This window comes from Oncorhynchus keta, chromosome 2, assembly GCF_023373465.1.
Source record: "Oncorhynchus keta strain PuntledgeMale-10-30-2019 chromosome 2, Oket_V2, whole genome shotgun sequence".
NCBI lineage: Eukaryota > Metazoa > Chordata > Actinopteri > Salmoniformes > Salmonidae > Oncorhynchus > Oncorhynchus keta.
In genome coordinates, this window is record NC_068422.1 from 81,716,191 (window position 1) to 81,733,050 (window position 16,860).

General features: G+C 52.3%; 1 protein-coding gene across 1 annotated transcript in view; it reads left to right on the plus strand.

Moving 5' to 3' along the window:
* The window catches only part of LOC118381325 (talin-2-like), a 146,772-nt gene that overhangs the window by 119,897 nt on the left and 10,015 nt on the right, over positions 1–16,860 (plus strand). Inside the window, exons 46-48 of the mRNA XM_052485071.1 lie at positions 6,959–7,125; positions 15,465–15,648; positions 15,903–16,028. Of these exons, the coding sequence (XP_052341031.1) occupies positions 6,959–7,125; positions 15,465–15,648; positions 15,903–16,028 (477 nt within the window). The remainder of the gene's footprint in view (positions 1–6,958; positions 7,126–15,464; positions 15,649–15,902; positions 16,029–16,860) is intronic.

The window sequence follows — 16,860 nt, forward strand, 5'->3', positions numbered from 1 at the left end:
CTCTCACTGTCTGTCGCTCGCTCTCTCACTGTCTGTCGCTCGCTCTCTGTCGCTCGCTCTCTGTCTGTCGCTCGCTCTCTGTCGACAGGTCGGTCGCTCGCTCTCTCTCTGTCGGTCGCTCGCTCTCTCTCTGTCGGTCGCTCGCTCTCTCTGTCGGTCGCTCGCTCTCTCTCTGTCGGTCGCTCGCTCTCTCTCTGTCGGTCGCTCGCTCTCTCTCTGTCGGCCTCTCTCTCTGTCGCTCGCTCTCTGTCGCTCGCTCTCTCGTCTCGCTCTCTGTCGCTCTGTCGCTCTCTCTCTGTCGCTCGCTCTCTCTCTGTCTCGCTCGCTCTCTCTCTGTCGCTCTCTCTCTGTCGGTCGCTCGCTCTCTCTCTGTCGGTCGCTCGCTCTCTCTCTGTCGCTCGCTCGCTCTCTCTCTGTCGGTCGCTCGCTCTCTCTCTGTCGGTCGCTCGCTCTCTCTCTGTCGGTCGCTCTCTCTCTCTGTCGGTCGCTCGCTCTCTCTCTCTGTCGGTCGCTCGCTCTCTCTCTGTCGGTCGCTCGCTCTCTCTCTGTCGGTCGCTCGCTCTCTCTCTGTCGGTCGCTCGCTCTCTCTGTCGGTCGCTCGCTCGCTCTCTCGGTCGCTCGCTCTCTCTCTGTCGGTCGCTCGCTCTCGGTCGGTCGCTCGCTCTGTCGGTCGCTCGCTCTGTCGGTCGCTCGCTCTGTCGGTCGCTCGCTCTGTCGGTCGCTCGCTCTCTCTCTGTCGGTCGCTCGCTCGCTCTCTGTCTCTCTCTCTGTCGGTCGCTCGCTCGCTCTCTCTCTGTCGGTCGCTCGCTCGCTCTCTCTCTGTCGGTCGCTCGCTCTCTCTCTGTCTGTCGCTCTCTCTCTCTCTGTCGGTCGCTCTCTCTCTGTCTGTCGCTCGCTCTCTCTGTCGCTCGCTCTCTCTCTGTCGCTCGCTCTCTCTCTGTCGCTCGCTCTCTCTGTTCGGTCGCTCGCTCTCTGTCGTTCGGTCGCTCGCTCTCTCTGTCGTTCGCTCGCTCGCTCTCTCTGTCGGTCGCTCTCTCTCTCTGTCGGTCGCTCTCTCTCTCTGTCGGTCGCTCTCTCTCTGTCGCTCGCTCTGTCTCTGTCGCTCGCTCTCTGTCGCTCGCTCGCTCTCTCTCTTTGTCGGTCATTCGCTTTCTCTCTTGTCGGTCCTTCGCTCTCTCTCTGTCGGTCATTCGCTCTCTCTCTGTCGGTCGCTCGTTCTCTGTCGCTCGCTCTCTGTCGCTCGCTCTCTGTCGCTCGCTCTCTGTCGTTCGGTCGCTCGCTCTCTCTCTCACTGTCTGTCGCTCTCTCTCTCACTGTCTGTCGCTCTCTCTCTCACTGTCTGTCGCTCTCTCTCTCTCACTGTCTGTCGCTCTCTCTCTCTCACTGTCTGTCGCTCTCTCTCACTGTCTGTCGCTCTCTCACTGTCTGTCGCTCGCTCTCTCACTGTCTGTCGCTCTCTCTCTCACTGTCTGTCGCTCTCTCTCTCTGTCTGTCGCTCTCTCTCTGTCTGTCTCGCTCTCTCTCTGTCTGTCTCGTCGCTCTCTCTCTGTCTGTCTGTCTCTCTCTCTCTCACTGTCTGTCGCTCTCTCTCTCACTGTCGCTCGCTCTCTCTCACTGTCTGCTCGCTCTCTCTCTCTGTCTGTCGCTCTCTCACTGTCTGTCGCTCTCTCTCTCACTGTCTGCTCGCTTCTCTCTCTCTCTCTGTCTGTCGCTCTCTCTCTCTCTGTCTGTCGCTCTCTCTCTCTCACTGTCTGCCGCTCTCTCTCTCTGTCACTGTCGCTCTCTCTCTCTCTGTCGCTCTCTCTCTGTCTGTCTCTCTCTCTCTCACTGTCTGTCGCTCTCTCTCACTGTCTGCTCGCTCTCTCACTGTCTGTCGCTCTCTCTCTCACTGTCTGTCGCTCTCTCTCTCACTGTCTGTCGCTCTCTCTCTCTCACTGTCTGTCGCTCTCTCTCACTGTCTGTCGCTCTCTCTCTCACTGTCTGTCGCTCGCTCTCTCACTGTCTGTCGCTCTCTCTCTCACTGTCTGTCGCGCTCTCTCTCTGTCTGTCGCTCGCTCTCTCTCTGTCTGTCGCTCGCTCTCTCTCTGTCAGATCGGTCGCTCGCTCTCTCTCTGTCGGTCGCTCGCTCTCTCTCTGTCGGTCGCTCGCTCTCTCTCTGTCGGTCGCTCGCTCTCTGTCGGTCGGCTCGCTCTCTGTCTGTCGGTCGCCTCTCTCTCTGTCGGTCGCTCGCTCTCTCTCTGTCGGTCGCTCGCTCTCTCTCTGTCGCTCGCTCTCTCTCTGTCGGTCGCTCGCTCTCTCTCTGTCGCTCGCTCTCTCTCTGTCGCTCGCTCTCTCTCTCTCGCTCTCTCTCTGTCGCTCGCTCTCTCTCTGTCGCTCGCTCTCTCTCTGTCTGTCGCTCGCTCTCTCTCGGTCTGTCGCTCGCTCTCTCTCGGTCTGTCGCTCGCTCTCTCTCTGTCGGTCGCTCGCTCTCTCTCTGTCGCTCGCTCGCTCTCTCTGTCGGTCGCTCGCTCTCTCTCTGTCGGTCGCTCTCTCTCTGTCGGTCGCTCGCTCTCTCTGTCGGTCGCTCGCTCTCTCTCTCTGTCGGTCGCTCGCTCTCTCTCTGTCGGTCGCTCGCTCTCTCTCTGTCGGTCGCTCGCTCTCTCTCTGTCGGTCGCTCTCTCTCTCTCTGTCGGTCGCTCTCTCTCGGTCTGTCGGTCGCTCTCTCTCGGTCTGTCGCTCGCTCTCTCTGTCGGTCGCTCTCTCTCTCTCTGTCGGTCGCTCGCTCTCTCTGTCGGTCGCTCGCTCTCTCTCTGTCGGTCGCTCGCTCTCTCTCTGTCGGTCGCTCGCTCTCTCTCTGTCGGTCGCTCTCTCTGTCGGTCGCTCGCTCGCTCTCTGTCGGTCGCTCGCTCTCTCTCTGTCGGTCGCTCGCTCTCTCTCTGTCGGTCGCTCGCTCTCTCTCTGTCGGTCGCTCGCTCTCTCTCTGTCGCTCGCTCTCTCTCTGTCGCTCGCTCTCTCTCTGTCGGTCGCTCGCTCTCTCTGTCGGTCGCTCGCTCTCTCTCGGTCTGTCGCTCGCTCCGCTCTCTCTCTGTCGGTCGCTCGCTCTCTCTCTCTGTCGGTCGCTCGCTCTCTCTCTGTCGGTCGCTCGCTCTCTCTCTGTCGGTCGCTCGCTCTCTCTCTCTCTGTCGCTCGCTCCCTCTCTGTCTGTCGCCGCTCTCTCGGTCTGTCGCTCGCTCTCTCTGTCGGTCGCTCGCTCTCTCTCTGTCGGTCGCTCGCTCTCTCTCTGTCGGTCGCCGCTCTCTCTCTGTCGGTCGCTCTCTCTCTCTGTCGGTCGCTCGCTCTCTCTCTGTCTGTCGGTCGTCGCTCTCGCTCTCTCTGTCTGTCGCTCGCTCTCTCTGTCGGTCGCTCTCTCTCTCTCTGTCGGTCGCTCGCTCTCTCTCTGTCGGTCGCTCGCTCTCTCTCTGTCGGTCGCTCGCTCTCTCTCTCGGTCGCTCGCTCTCTCTCTGTCGGTCGCTCGCTCTCTCGGTCTCTGTCGCTCGCTCGCCTCTCTCTGTCGGTCGCTCTGTCGCTCTCTCTCTCTGTTGGTCGCTCGCTTCTCTCTCGGGTCGCCGTCGCTCGCTCTCTCTCTCTCTGTCGGTCGCTCGCTCTCTCTGTCGGTCGCTCGCTCTCTCTCTCTGTCGGTCGCTCTCTCTCTGTCGGTCGCTCTCTCTCTCTGTCGGTCGCTCTCGGTCGCTCTCTCTCGTCGCTCGCTCTCTCTGTCTGTCGCTCGCTCTCTCTCTGTCGCCGCGCTCTCTCTCGGTCGTCGCTCTCTCTCTCTGTCGGTCGCTCTCTCTCTCTGTCGGTCGCTCTCTCTCTCTCTGTCTGTCGCTCGCTCTCTCTCTGTCGGTCGCTCTCTCTCTCTGTCGGTCGCTCTCTGTCGCTCGCTCGCTCTCTCTCGGTCGGTCGCTCGCTCTCTCTCGGTCTGTCGCTCGCTCTCTCACGGTCTGTCGCTCGCTCTCTCTCTGTCGGCCGCTCGCTCTCTCTCTCTCTCTGTCGGTCGCTCTCTCTCTCTGTCGGTCGCCGCTCTCTCTGTCGGTCGCTCGCTCTCTCTCTGTCGGTCGCTCGCTCTCTGTCGGTCGCTGTCTCGCTCTCTCTCTCTGTCTGTCGGCTCTCTCTGTCTCGCTCTCTCTGTCGGTCGGTCGCTCTCTCTCTCTGTCGCTCGCTCTCTCTCTCTGTCGGTCGCTCGCTCTCTCTCTCTGTCGGTCGCTCTCTCTCTCTCTCGCTCGCTCTCTCTCTCGGTCGCTCGCTCTCTCTCTGTGTCGCTCTCTCTCTCTGTCGGTCGCCTGCTCTCTCTCTGTCGTCGCTCGCTCTCTCTCTGTCGGTCGCTCGCTCTCTCTCGGTCGGTCGCTCGCTCTCTCTCTCTCTCTGTCGGTCGCTCGCTCTCTCTCTCGGTCGGTCGCTCGCTCTCTCTCTCGGTCTGCTCGCTCTCTCTCGGTCGCTCTCTCTCTCGGTCGCTCTCTCTCGGTCGGTCGCCCGCTCTCTCTCGGTCTGTCGCTCGCTCTCTCTATCGGTCGCTCGCTCTCTCTCTGTCGCCCGCTCTCTCTCTATCGGTCGCTCGCTCTCTCTCGGTCGCTCGCTCGCTCTCTGGCTCGCTCGCTCGCGTCGCTCGCTCGCTCTCTCTCTGTCGTTCGCTCGCTCTCTGTCGGTCGGTCGCTTTCTGTCGGTCGGTCGTTCTCGGTCGATCGTCTGCTCTCTGTCGGTCGCTCTATCCGTCTGTCACTCGATCTCTGTCACTCGATCTCTGTCACTCGCTCTCTGTCACTCGATCTCTGTCACTCGATCTCTGTCTCTCTCTCTGTCGCTCGCTCTCTCTGTCTGTCACTCGCTCTCTCTCTGTCTGTCGCTCGCTCTCTCTTCTGTCTGTCGCTCTCTCTCTGTGTGTCGCTCGCTCTCTCTCTGTCGCTCGCTCTCTCTCTGTCGGTCGCTCGCTCTCTCTCTGTCGGTCGCTCGCTCTCTCTCTGTCGGTCGCTCGCTCTCTCTCTCGCTCTCTGTCGGTCGCTCGCTCTCTCTCTGTCGCTCGCTCGCTCTCTCTCTGTCGCTCGCTCGCTCTCTCTCTGTCGCTCGCTCGCTCTCTCTCTGTCGCTCGCTCGCTCTCTCTCTGTCGCTCGCTCGCTCTCTCTCTGTCGGTCGCTCGCTCTGTCGCTCGCTCGCTCTATCGGTCGCTCGCTCTCTCTCTCGGTCGCTCTCTCGGTCGCTCGCTCTCTCTCTGTCGCTTGCTCGCTCTCTGTCGGTCGCTCGCTCTGTCGGTCGGTCGTTCTCGGTCGATCGCTCTCTCTCTGTCGCTCGCGCTATCCGTCTGTCACTCGATCTCTGTCACTCGATCTCTGTCACTGATCTCTGTCACTCGATCTCTGTCACTCGATCTCTGTCACTCGCTCTCTGTCAGTCTCTCTCTGTCTGTCGCTCGCTCTCTGTCTGTCGCTCGCTCTGTCTGTCGCCGCTCTCTGGTCGCTCGCTCTCTCTGTCGGTCGCTCGCTCTCTCTGTCTCGCTCGCTCTCTCTCTGTCGGTCGCTCTCTCTCTCTGTCGGTCGCTCTCTCTCTGTCGGTCGGTCTCGCTCTCTCTCTGTCGGTCGCTCGCTCTCTCTCTGTCGGTCGCTCGCTCTCTCTCTGTCGGTCGCTCGCTCTCTCTCTGTCGGTCGCTCTCTCTCTCTGTCGGTCGCTCTCTCTCTGTCGGTCGCTCTCTCTCTGTCGGTCGCTCGCTCTCTCTGTCGGTCGCTCGCTCTCTCTCTGTCGGTCGCTCTCTCGGTCGCTCGCTCTCTCTCTGTCGGTCGCTCGCTCTCGGTCGGTCGCTCGCTCGCTCTCTCTCTCTCTGTCGGTCGCTCGCTCGCTCTCTCTCTGTCGGTCGCTCGCTCTCTCTCTCTCTGTCGGCCGCTCGCTCTCTCTCTCTCTCTGTCGGTCGCTCGCTCTCTCTCTGTCTGTCGCTCGCTCTCTCTCTGTCTGTCGCTCGCTCGCTCTCTGTCGGTCGCTCTCTCTCTGTCTGTCGCTCGCTCTCTCTCTGTCGGTCGGTCGCTCTCTCTCTCTCTGTCGGTTTCTCGCTCTCTCTCGGTCACTCGCTCGCTCTCTCTCGCTCGCTCTCTCTCGTCGCTCTCTCTCTCGGTCGCCCGCTCTCTCTCTCTATCGGTCGCCCGCTCTCTCTCTCTATCGGTCGCCCGCTCTCTCTCTCTCGGTCGCTCGCTCTCTCTCTCTCGGTCGCTCGCCCGCGCTTGCTCGCTCTCTGTCGTTCGGTCGCTTTCTGTCGGTCGGTCGCTTTCTGTCGGTCGGTCGTTCTCGGTCGATCGTCTGCTCTCTGTCGCTCGCGCTATCTGTCTGTCACTCGATCTCTGTCACTCGATCTCTGTCACTCGATCTCTGTCACTCGATCTCTGTCACTCGCTCTCTGTCAGTCGCTCTCTGTCTGTCGCTCGCTCTCTGTCTGTCACTCGCTTTCTGTCTGTCGCTCGCTTTCTGTCTGTCGCTCGCTTTTTGTCGCTCGCTTTCTGTCGCTCGCTCTCTCTTTGTCGCTCGCTCACTCTCTGTCTGGCGCTCTCTCTCGCTCTGTCTGGCGCTTGCTCTGTCTGGCGCTCGCTTTGTCTGGCGCTCGCTCTCTCTGATTTGCCAGATATTCTCTCAGCTGAGTAGGTAGCAGAGGAAATAAGCATGCCATGTAGCTGTCATTTTGACTGGACGGGTTCTCTAGTCCCTATGGTCTGCATCTGATATGGATAGACATTAGACCAACACATCAATACATTTGAGAGCACTGCAGTGAAAGAAAACAAAAGAACACAAGAAAACACACTGACAGTCACACCAACTCCCTTTCTCTGATCTAGCCCCAGTGTCAATGGAGGCTGTGATCTGTGATTGTTTGTTTGTGGCTCCTACAATAGTCCTCAGTGTGTGTTGTCTCTGCTTGTGTCTCTCTGGATGTATCAAACTGAGCAGCTTGACTGTGTCTGTCCAGGTGTCGATGGTGCTGTCGGCCCTACAGGCTGGTAATAAGGGCACTCAGGCCTGCATCACAGCTGCCAGTGCTGTCTCTGGCATCATCGCTGAACTGGACACCACCATCATGTTCGCCTCCGCTGGCACACTCAACGCAGAGAATGAGGAGTCCTTCACTGACCACAGGTGTGTGTCACTACAAGAACAGTAATGAAACAAAACTTTGAATAACTGGGGACATTTTGTTAGTCCCCACAAGGTCATGTGCTATTTCTAGGGGGTTTAGAGTTAGAATTAGTGTTAGGGTTAGAATTACATTAAGGTTTAGGGTTAGGAGCTAGGGTTAGGGTTAGAGCTAGCGTTAGGGTTAGGAGCTAGGGTTAGGGTTAGGAGCTAAGGTTAGGTATAGGGTTAGGAGCTAAGGTTAGGTATAGGGTTAGGAGCTAGGATTAGGTTTAGGGTTAGGAGCTAGGATTAGGTTTAGGTTTAGGGTTAGGAGCTAGGGTTAGGAGCTAGGTTTAGGAGCTAGGGTTAGGAGCTAGGGTTAGGAGCTAGGGTTAGGAGCTAGGGTTCGGAGCTAGGGTTAGGTTTAGAGTTAGGAGCTAGGGTTAGTGCTCGGGTTAGTTTTAGGGTTAAGGTTAGGTTTTTGGGTTCGGGTAAGACGAACCATCAAACAGGCAACGGGTCAATACAGAACTAAGATGATGATTACCAGGACTTGAATTCAAAACATGTGCGGACCAACTGACAAGTGTCTTCATTGACATTTTCAACCTCTCCCTGACCGAGTCTGTAATACCTACATGTTTCAAACGGACCACCATAGTCCCTGTGCCCAAAATAGCGAAGGTAACATGCCTAAATGATTTGAAAGGCTGGTCATAGCTCACATCAACACCATCATGCCAGAAACCCTAGACCCACTCCAATTTGCATACCACCCCCAACAGATCCACAGATGACTCAATCTCAATCGAACTCCACACTGCCCTTTCCCACCTGGACAAAAGGAACACCTCTGTGAGAATGCTGTTCATTGACTACAGCTCAGCGTTCAACACCATAGTGCCCTCAAAGCTCATCACTAAGCTAAGGACCCTGGGACTAAACACCTCCATCTGCAACTGGATCCTGGACTTTCTAATGTGCGGCGTCCTGTACTCCCTGTTCACCCACGACTGCATGGCCAAGCATGACTCCAACACCATCATTACACTTGCTGATGACACAACAGTGGTAGGCCTTATCACCCACAACAATGAGACAGCATATATGGAGGAGTTTAGAGACCTGGCAGTGTGATGTCAGGACAACAACCTCTCAATGTGAGCAAGACAAAGGAGCTGAGCGTGGACTATAGGAAAAGGAGGGCCGAACAGGCCTGCATTAACATCGACGGGGCTGTAGTGGGGCGGGTCGAGAGTTTCATTTTCCTTGGTGTCCAGATCACAAACAAACTATCATGGTCCAAACACACCAAGACAGTTCTGAAGAGGGCAAGACGAAGCCTTTCCCCCTCAGGACACTGAAAAGATTTGGCATGGGTCCCCAGATCCCCAAATGTCTACAGCTGCATCCTCACCGGTTGCATCACTGTATGGCAACTGCTCGGCATCTGACCGGAAGGCCCTACAGAAGGTAGTACATACGGCCAGATAGATCTCTATGGCCAAGCTTCCTGACATCGGAAACTATATACAGTGGGGCAAAAATTATTTAGTCAGCCACCAATTGTTGAAGTTCTCCCACTTAAAAAGATGAGAGGCCTGTAATTTTCATCACACTTCAACTATGACAGACAAGATTAGAAAAAAAATCCAGAAAATCACATTGTAGGATTTTTTATGAATTTATTTGCAAATTATGGTGGAAAATAAGTATTTGATCAATAACAAAAGTTTATCTCAATACTTTGTTATATACCCTTTCTAGGCAATGACAGAGGTCAAATGTTTTCTGTAAGTCTTCACAAGGTTTTCACACACTGTTGCTGGTATTTTGGCCCATCCCTCCATGCAGATCTTTAAAGCAGTGATGTTTTGGGGCTGTTTCTGGGCAACACGGATTTTCACCTCCCTCCAAAGATTTTCTATGGGGTTGAGATCTGGAGACTGGCTGGGCCACTCCAGGACCTTGAAATGTTTCTTACGAAGCCACTCCTTCGTTGCCCGGGCGGTGTGTTTGGGATCATTATCATGCTGAAAGACCCAGCCACGTTTCATCTTCAATGCCCTTGCTGATGGAAGGAGGTTTTCACTCAAAATCTCACGATACATGGCCCCATTCATTCTTTCCTTTACATGGATCAGTTGTCCTGGTCCCTTTACAGAAAAACAGCCCCAAAGCATGATGTTTTCACCCCCATGCTTCACAGTAGGTATGGTGTTCTTTGGATGCAACTCATTCTTTGTCCTCCAAACACGACGAGTTGAGTTTTTACCAAAAAGTTTCATCTGACCATAAGACATTCTCCCAATCTTCTTCTGGATCATCCAAATGCTCTCTAGCAAACTTCAGACGGGCCTGGACATGTACTGGCTTAAGCAGGGAGACACGTCTTGCACTGCAGGATTTGAGTTACTGATGGTAGGCTTTGTTACTTTGGTCCCAGCTCTCTGCAGGTCATTCACTAGGTCCCCTCGTGTGGTTCTTGAATTTTTGCTCACCGTTCTTGTGATCATTTTGACCCCACGGGGTGAGATCTTGCGTGGAGCCCCAGATCGAGGGAGATTATCATTGGTATTGTATGTCTTCCATTTCCTAATAATTTCTCCAACAGTTGATTTCTTCAAACCAAGCTGCTTACCTATTGCAGATTCAGTCTACAATTTAGTTTCTGGTGTCCTTTGACAGCTCTTTGGTCTTGGCCATAGTGAAGTTTGGAGTGTGACTGTTTGAGGTTGTGGACAGGTGTCTTTTATACTGATAACAAGTTCAAACAGGTGCCATTAATAAAAGTAACGAGTGGGGGACAGAGGAGCCTCTTAAAGAAGAGCAAGACAGGTATGTGAGAGCCAGAAATCTTGCTTGTTTGTAGGTGACCAAATACTTATTTTCCACCATAATTTGCAAATAATTTCATTAAAAATCCTACAATGTGATTTTCTGGAATTTTTTTCTCATCTTGTCTGTCATAGTTGAAGTGTATCTATGATGAAAATTACAGGCCTCTCATCTTTGTAAGTGGGAGAACTTGCACAATTGGTGGCTGACTAAATGCTTTTTTGCCCCACTGTACTTGGCGGTGTCAGAAGAAGGCCCAAAGAATTTTCAGACTCCAGGCAACTAAGTCATGAACTGTTCTCTCTGCTTCCGCACTGCAAGCGGTACCGGTTCGCCAAGTCTTGGACCAAAAGGCTCCTGAACAGTACGGGTTAGGTTTAGAATTAGGGGTTAGGGAAAATAAGAGTTTGAATGGGACTGAATTGTGTCCCCCCACAATATTGTGTGTGACAGATACAGCTGGAATCAGGTCTTAGGCCAGGGGTTTCAAACTCATTCCACGGAGTCTGAGTGACTGCTGGTTTTTGTTTTTTTCCTTTCAATTAAGACCTAGACAACCAGGTGAGGGGAGTTCCTTACGCATCAGTGACCTTAATCAATCAATCAAGTACAAGGGTGGAGGGAAAACCTGCAGACACTTGGCCCTTCGTGGAATGAGTTTGAGACGTGCCTTAGGCCAACCTCCACCCCTGCACTCAGTGACAGGAAGACATAGCCTAGTGATCAGGCAGGAGGAAGTGTCTGGACTGGAGTCACACTACAAATCATTCAGACTGGGAGGAGAGGAAGTCGCTCAGTACTTCAGACCAAACACTTCTATTAAACACTTCAGACCTCTGCTGACCTCTACCTGACCCCTGCCTCTGCAGATGCTCTGACAAAGATCAACCTTTGATATGGAAATCTCTGAAGGTTGAATGATGTCATCTTTTAAACACTAGAACCGCTTGGCATCTATGGACCGCCCTTCAAGCTAATGAGCAGTCATTTTGACTGCAACATTCTAACAGTGTAATTAATATATTTCATGTTATAGCAAAAATTATAATTTGGTTGTGTTAATGAAGGCCTTGGGTAACGCGATGATCTGATTTGTATTTTATTTCAAATTACACAGCATTTTCCTATACTGTGATGCTCAAGCACAAAAATTCTAGTTTTGAATACATTTGATTTGTTTAGTGCTTTGTTACATCTATGAAACAAGGCTTATGCTTAGGAGCATGACAACAGCTTATTTTTAGAAAGACAGAAGAAAATAACCCAACCACCAAGAAGTAGGGTCAAGACACACGATCAAATGATGACAACATCAGTAGAAGTAGGGTCAAGACACACGATCAAATGATGACAACATCAGTAGAAGTAGGGTCAAGACACACGATCAAATGATGACAACATCAGTAGAAGTAGGGTCAAAAGACACACGATCAAATGATGACAACATCAGTAGAAGTAGGGTCAAAAGACACACGATCAAATGATGACAACATCAGTAGAAGTAGGGTCAAGACACACGATCAAATGATGACAACATCAGTAGAAGTAGGGTCAAGACACACGATCAAATGATGACAACATCAGTAGAAGTAGGGTCAAAAGACACACGATCAAATGATGACAACATCAGTAGAAGTAGGGTCAAGACACACGATCAAATGATGACAACATCAGTAGAAGTAGGGTCAAGACACACGATCAAATGATGACAACATCAGTAGAAGTAGGGTCAAGACACACGATCAAATGATGACAACATCAGTAGAAGTAGGGTCAAGACACACGATCAAATGATGACAACATCAGTAGAAGTAGGGTCAAGACACACGATCAAATGATGACAACATCAGTAGAAGTAGGGTCAAGACACACGATCAAATGATGACAACATCAGTAGAAGTAGGGTCAAGACACACGATCAAATGATGACAACATCAGTAGAAGTAGGGTCAAGACACACGATCAAATGATGACAACATCAGTAGAAGTAGGGTCAAAAGACACACGATCAAATGATGACAACATCAGTAGAAGTAGGGTCAAAAGACACACGATCAAATGATGACAACATCAGTAGCCTGAACATCATTAGAAGTAGGGTCAAAAGACACAAGGTCAAATGATGACAACATCAGTAGCCTGAACATCATTAGAAGTAGGGTCAAAAGACGCACAATCAAATGATGACATCAGTAGCCTGAACATCATTAGAAGTAGGGTCAAAAGACGCATGATCAAATGATGACAACATCATTAGAAGTAGGGTCAAAAGACGCACGATCAAATGATGACATCATCAGTAGCCTGAACATCATTAGAAGTAGGGTCAAAAGACACAAGGTCAAATGATGACAACATCAGTAGCCTGAACATCATTAGAAGTGGGGTCAAAAGACACACGATTAAATGATGACAACATCAGTATCCTGAACATCATTAGAAGTGGGGTCAAAAGACACACGATCAAATGATGACAACATCCGTATCCTGAACATCATTAGAAGTGGGGTCAAAAGACACACGATCAAATGATGACAACATCAGTAGCCTGAACATCATTAGAAGTGGGGTCAAAAGACACACGATCAAATGATGACAACATCAGTAGCCTGAACATCATTAGAAGTAGGGTCAAAAGACGCACGATCAAATGATGACAACATCCGTATCCTGAACATCATTATAGGCACCAAGTGGTCTGGATAAATAGTGAAACTTGGCACAACAGCAATAATGACATTACAATGAATATATGTTAATATGACAGTAGTCAAAAATAAACAATTATTGTCAGCTTGTACTTCATCAGTTGGGTTTCATTTAGCTAGTATCCCTTGTCCTAACAGTTGACACAATTTTTTAAACTTTCACTTGCTTGACACACTTGGACATACCTTTGTTTGGTTGTAGTGCGTAATAGTATCCGGTTTTCTCTTGCTTGTGTCCCGTTGTCTTGTCATTCTTCAGCACTGTTGTTGAGTACAACAGCTGTGCAGGTTTCTTATTTTGCGCAGAGAGAGAGGGCTCCTGTCTCTGTTTGTTCATGGTGCCTGCCATACTTGTTTTCTTTGCAAGCAACTTGTTCGCCAATGACAGTGAAGTGAAGTAATTGTCCATGGTGACAGTTCTCCCCTTGCTAACGTAAGGTTCCACAAGCCTCATCACCACATTCTCTGAAACTTGTGCCTGCTGCAAGATGTGCATATATCCCCAGAGATTGAAAGCTGTTCAACAATTACGCTCTCACTGTGTAGCGTCCTCCAAGTTGTCCAGAGTAGTCTCATAAGACTGGTTGGATTTGTTTTGCTGATATAGGGAACATACCATTTTGACATGATGATGATTACAATGGATCAATACAATAGAATGGCCCTCCCTGTTCTTCATTCACAATTGGTGATTACATTAGTAAACTTATTTCGCTTCCCCTTCTCATCAACTCACCCCTTTTCCACATCATACTTTACTTCATTTATTTCATCTGTTGTGTGTGCGAAATTAATTTAGGTGTAGTTTAGGTTCAGTTTCAACTTGGGACTCCACTTTCAACTGTCGGAAGAAGGAACAGAGCAGGCCCTCCTGTTGGGAGGAGGAGCAGAGCAGGCCCTACTGTTGGGAGGAGCAGAGCAGGCCCTACTGTTGGGAGGAGGAGCAGAGCAGGCCCTCCTGTTGGGAGGAGGAGCAGAGCAGGCCCTCCTGTGGGTGAGGAGGAGCAGAGCAGGCCCTCCTGTTGGGAGGAGGAGCAGAGCAGGCCCTCCTGTTGGGAGGAGGAGCAGAGCAGGCCCTCCTGTTGGGAGGAGGAGCAGAGCAGGCCCTCCTGTTGGGAGGAGGAGCAGAGCAGGCCCTCCTGTTGGGAGGAGGAGCAGAGCAGGCCCTCCTGTTGGGAGGAGGAGCAGAGCAGGCCCTCCTGTTGGGAGGAGGAGCAGAGCAGGCCCTCCTGTTGGGAGGAGGAGCAGAGCAGGCCCTCCTGTTGGGAGGAGGAGCAGAGCAGGCCCTCCTGTTGGGAGGAGGAGCAGAGCAGGCCCTCCTGTTGGGAGGAGGAGCAGAGCAGGCCCTCCTGTTGGGAGGAGGAGCAGAGCAGGCCCTCATTTTGGGAGGAGGGGCAGAGCAGGCCCTCCTGTTGGGAAGAGGAGCAGATCAGGCCCTACTGTTGGGAGGAGGAGCAGAGAAGGCCCTCATGTTGGGAGGAGGAGCAGAGCAGGCCCTCATGTTGGGAGGAGGAGCAGAGCAGGCCCTCATGTTGGGAGGAGGAGCAGAGCAGGCCCTACTGTTGGGAGGAGGAGCAGAGCAGGCCCTACTGTTGGGAGGAGGAGCAGAGCAGGCCCTACTGTTGGGAGGAGGAGCAGAGCAGGCCCTACTGTTGGGAGGAGGAGCAGAGCAGGCCCTACTGTTGGGAGGAGGAGCAGAGCATGCCCTCATTTTGGGAGGAGGAGCAGAGCAGGCCCTCATGTTGGGAGGAGGAGCAGAGCAGGCCCTCATGTTGGGAGGAGGAGCAGAGCAAGCTCTCATGTTGGGAGGAGGAGCAGAGCAGGTCCTACTGTTGGGAGGAGGAGCAGAGCAGGCCCTACTGTTGGGAGGAGGAGCAGAGCAGGCCCTCCTGTTGGGAGGAGGAGCAGAGCAGGCCCTCCTGTTGGGAGGAGGAGCAGAGCAGGCCCTCCTGTTGGGAGGAGGAGCAGAGCAGGCCCTCATGTTGGGAGGAGGAGCAGAGCAGGCCCTCATGTTGGGAGGAGGAGCAGAGCAGGCCCTACTGTTGGGAGGAGGAGCAGAGCAGGCCCTATTGTTGGGAGGAGGAGCAGAGCAGGCCCTCATGTTAGGAGGAGGAGCAGAGCAGGCCCTCATGTTAGGAGGAGGAGCAGAGCAGGCCCTCATGTTGGGAGGCGGAGCAGAGCAGGTCCTCATATTGGGAGGAGGAGCAGAGCAGGCCCTACTGTTGGGAGGAGGAGCAGAGCAGGCCCTACTGTTGGGAGGAGGAGCAGAGCACGCCCTACTGTTGGGAGGAGGAGCAGAACAGACCAGAGCACGCCCTACTGTTGGGAGGAGGAGCAGAACAGACCAGAGCAGGCCCTACTGTTGGGAGGAGGGGCAAGGGGGATAAAACATTCAAAAAATGACATGCCCTCCTATAACAGGTTATTACACCAGTTCTGTTTGTGATATTAAGATTCTAACAACAGCGGTGTTTGTAGACTTATTTAGGAAAAGTCAAGGACGGAGTGGGCAAGAGTTAATGGCAGCGTAATAAAAACCAAAAGGATAATGAACTGTCAAAATGACTGCTTTAGGGTTCTAGTGTTAAGAGCTATCATTTTGAATGGGTTAAAAGAGTTTTCACATATCTTTGTGTTGGTGGAGGGTCGTCTCATAGCAGGGTAGTATTAATAAGACCATTGGAATAAAATAAAAAACGTAATGTTTAACCATGGCCCATGGTAACTCCTGTAGAAGTTTTGAGATTTTACCATCTCCTTCGGTCTCTCTTCGTCTGTCCGTCTCTCTCTCCCTCTCCCCGCACCCCCTCCCAGGGAGAACATATTGAAGACAGCGAAGGCTTTGGTGGAGGACACTAAGATGTTGGTGTCTGGAGCAGCATCCGGTCAGGACAAACTAGCCCAAGCTGCCCAGTCCTCAGCTAAGACCATCACACAGCTCACTGACGTGGTCAAACTGGGTACCGCCAGCATCGGCTCTGACGACCCAGAGACACAGGTGACCTAATATTCATTTTAGATCACATCTTCTGTTCCCAAAACAGTCCTTAGTGGACAAAATTACTGTACCATTTTAGACTGTTTTTAATTAATAAAACATAGGCCTACTGCAACTTTCCTTTCAAAGCGACTGCTATTAAAAGTAGGAAGTACTGTAGCTTTTTAGGGGGACCTATTGATGCACCCAACCTGGGATGGACTCTACCCCAGGCTGTGTCCTTAATAAGCTGATGATATGTGTGTTCTGTATAGGTGGTTCTGATCAACGCAGTGAAAGACGTGGCCAAGGCCCTGGCTGAGCTCATAGGAGCCACTAAGTGTGCTGCGGGCAAGGCTGCAGACGACCCTTCCATGTACCAGCTGAAGAGTGCTGCCAAGGTAGGAGACCCAGTGAGACCCATATTGGACTCTAAGGCCACTGTCTCTAACAGGCATTGTTGCATCATCATCCCTCCTGGCTGTAGCTTATTATACAGTTATTATACATCTTCTTGACAGAGTGCTTTTTAGTCCAGCACTAGGCTTAATCTGTGTCCGGGCAACCGACCAATTCTGTTTGAACTATGTCTAGTGCTCTGAAATAAAATATTGTAAGATTAAATCTTGTAATCTACGCCCAGTTGTCCCCCAGACACATGGCAGAAGTGAACGGGATGCCTCCTCAGTCTGATATGTGCATAAAGGGTGTTCTGGTGAGCACTTCCAGTGCACCAGATGAAGGCATGCTGTCGTTGTGTGCCATAGCAGCAGATTTCTTCCCCCTCCTTTAGGCCTAGCCATTAATCAACTTCCCATCTACCTCCCCATGCTCTAATCTCATCCAGCGCTAGTCAATGACTCATCCAAATGGAAAGGAAGCGAGATCTAAAATCACTGTTAGCCACTACCTACCTAGTACATGCGGTGGAAATGTAGTTAAACAGACTGATGGGCTGTGTCCCAAATGGTATCTTATTCCCTATATAGTGCTCTACTTGGGGCTCTGGTTATAAGTAGTGCACTATATAAATCAAATCAAATGTATTTATATAGCCCTTCGTACATCAGCTGATATCTCAAAGTGCTGTACAGAAACCCAGCCTAAAACCCCAAACAGCAAGCAATGCAGGTGTAGAAGCACGGTGGCTAGGAAAAACTCCCTAGAAAGGCCAAAACCTAGGAAGAAACCTAGAGAAGAACCAGGCTATGTGGGGTGGCCAGTCCTCTTCTG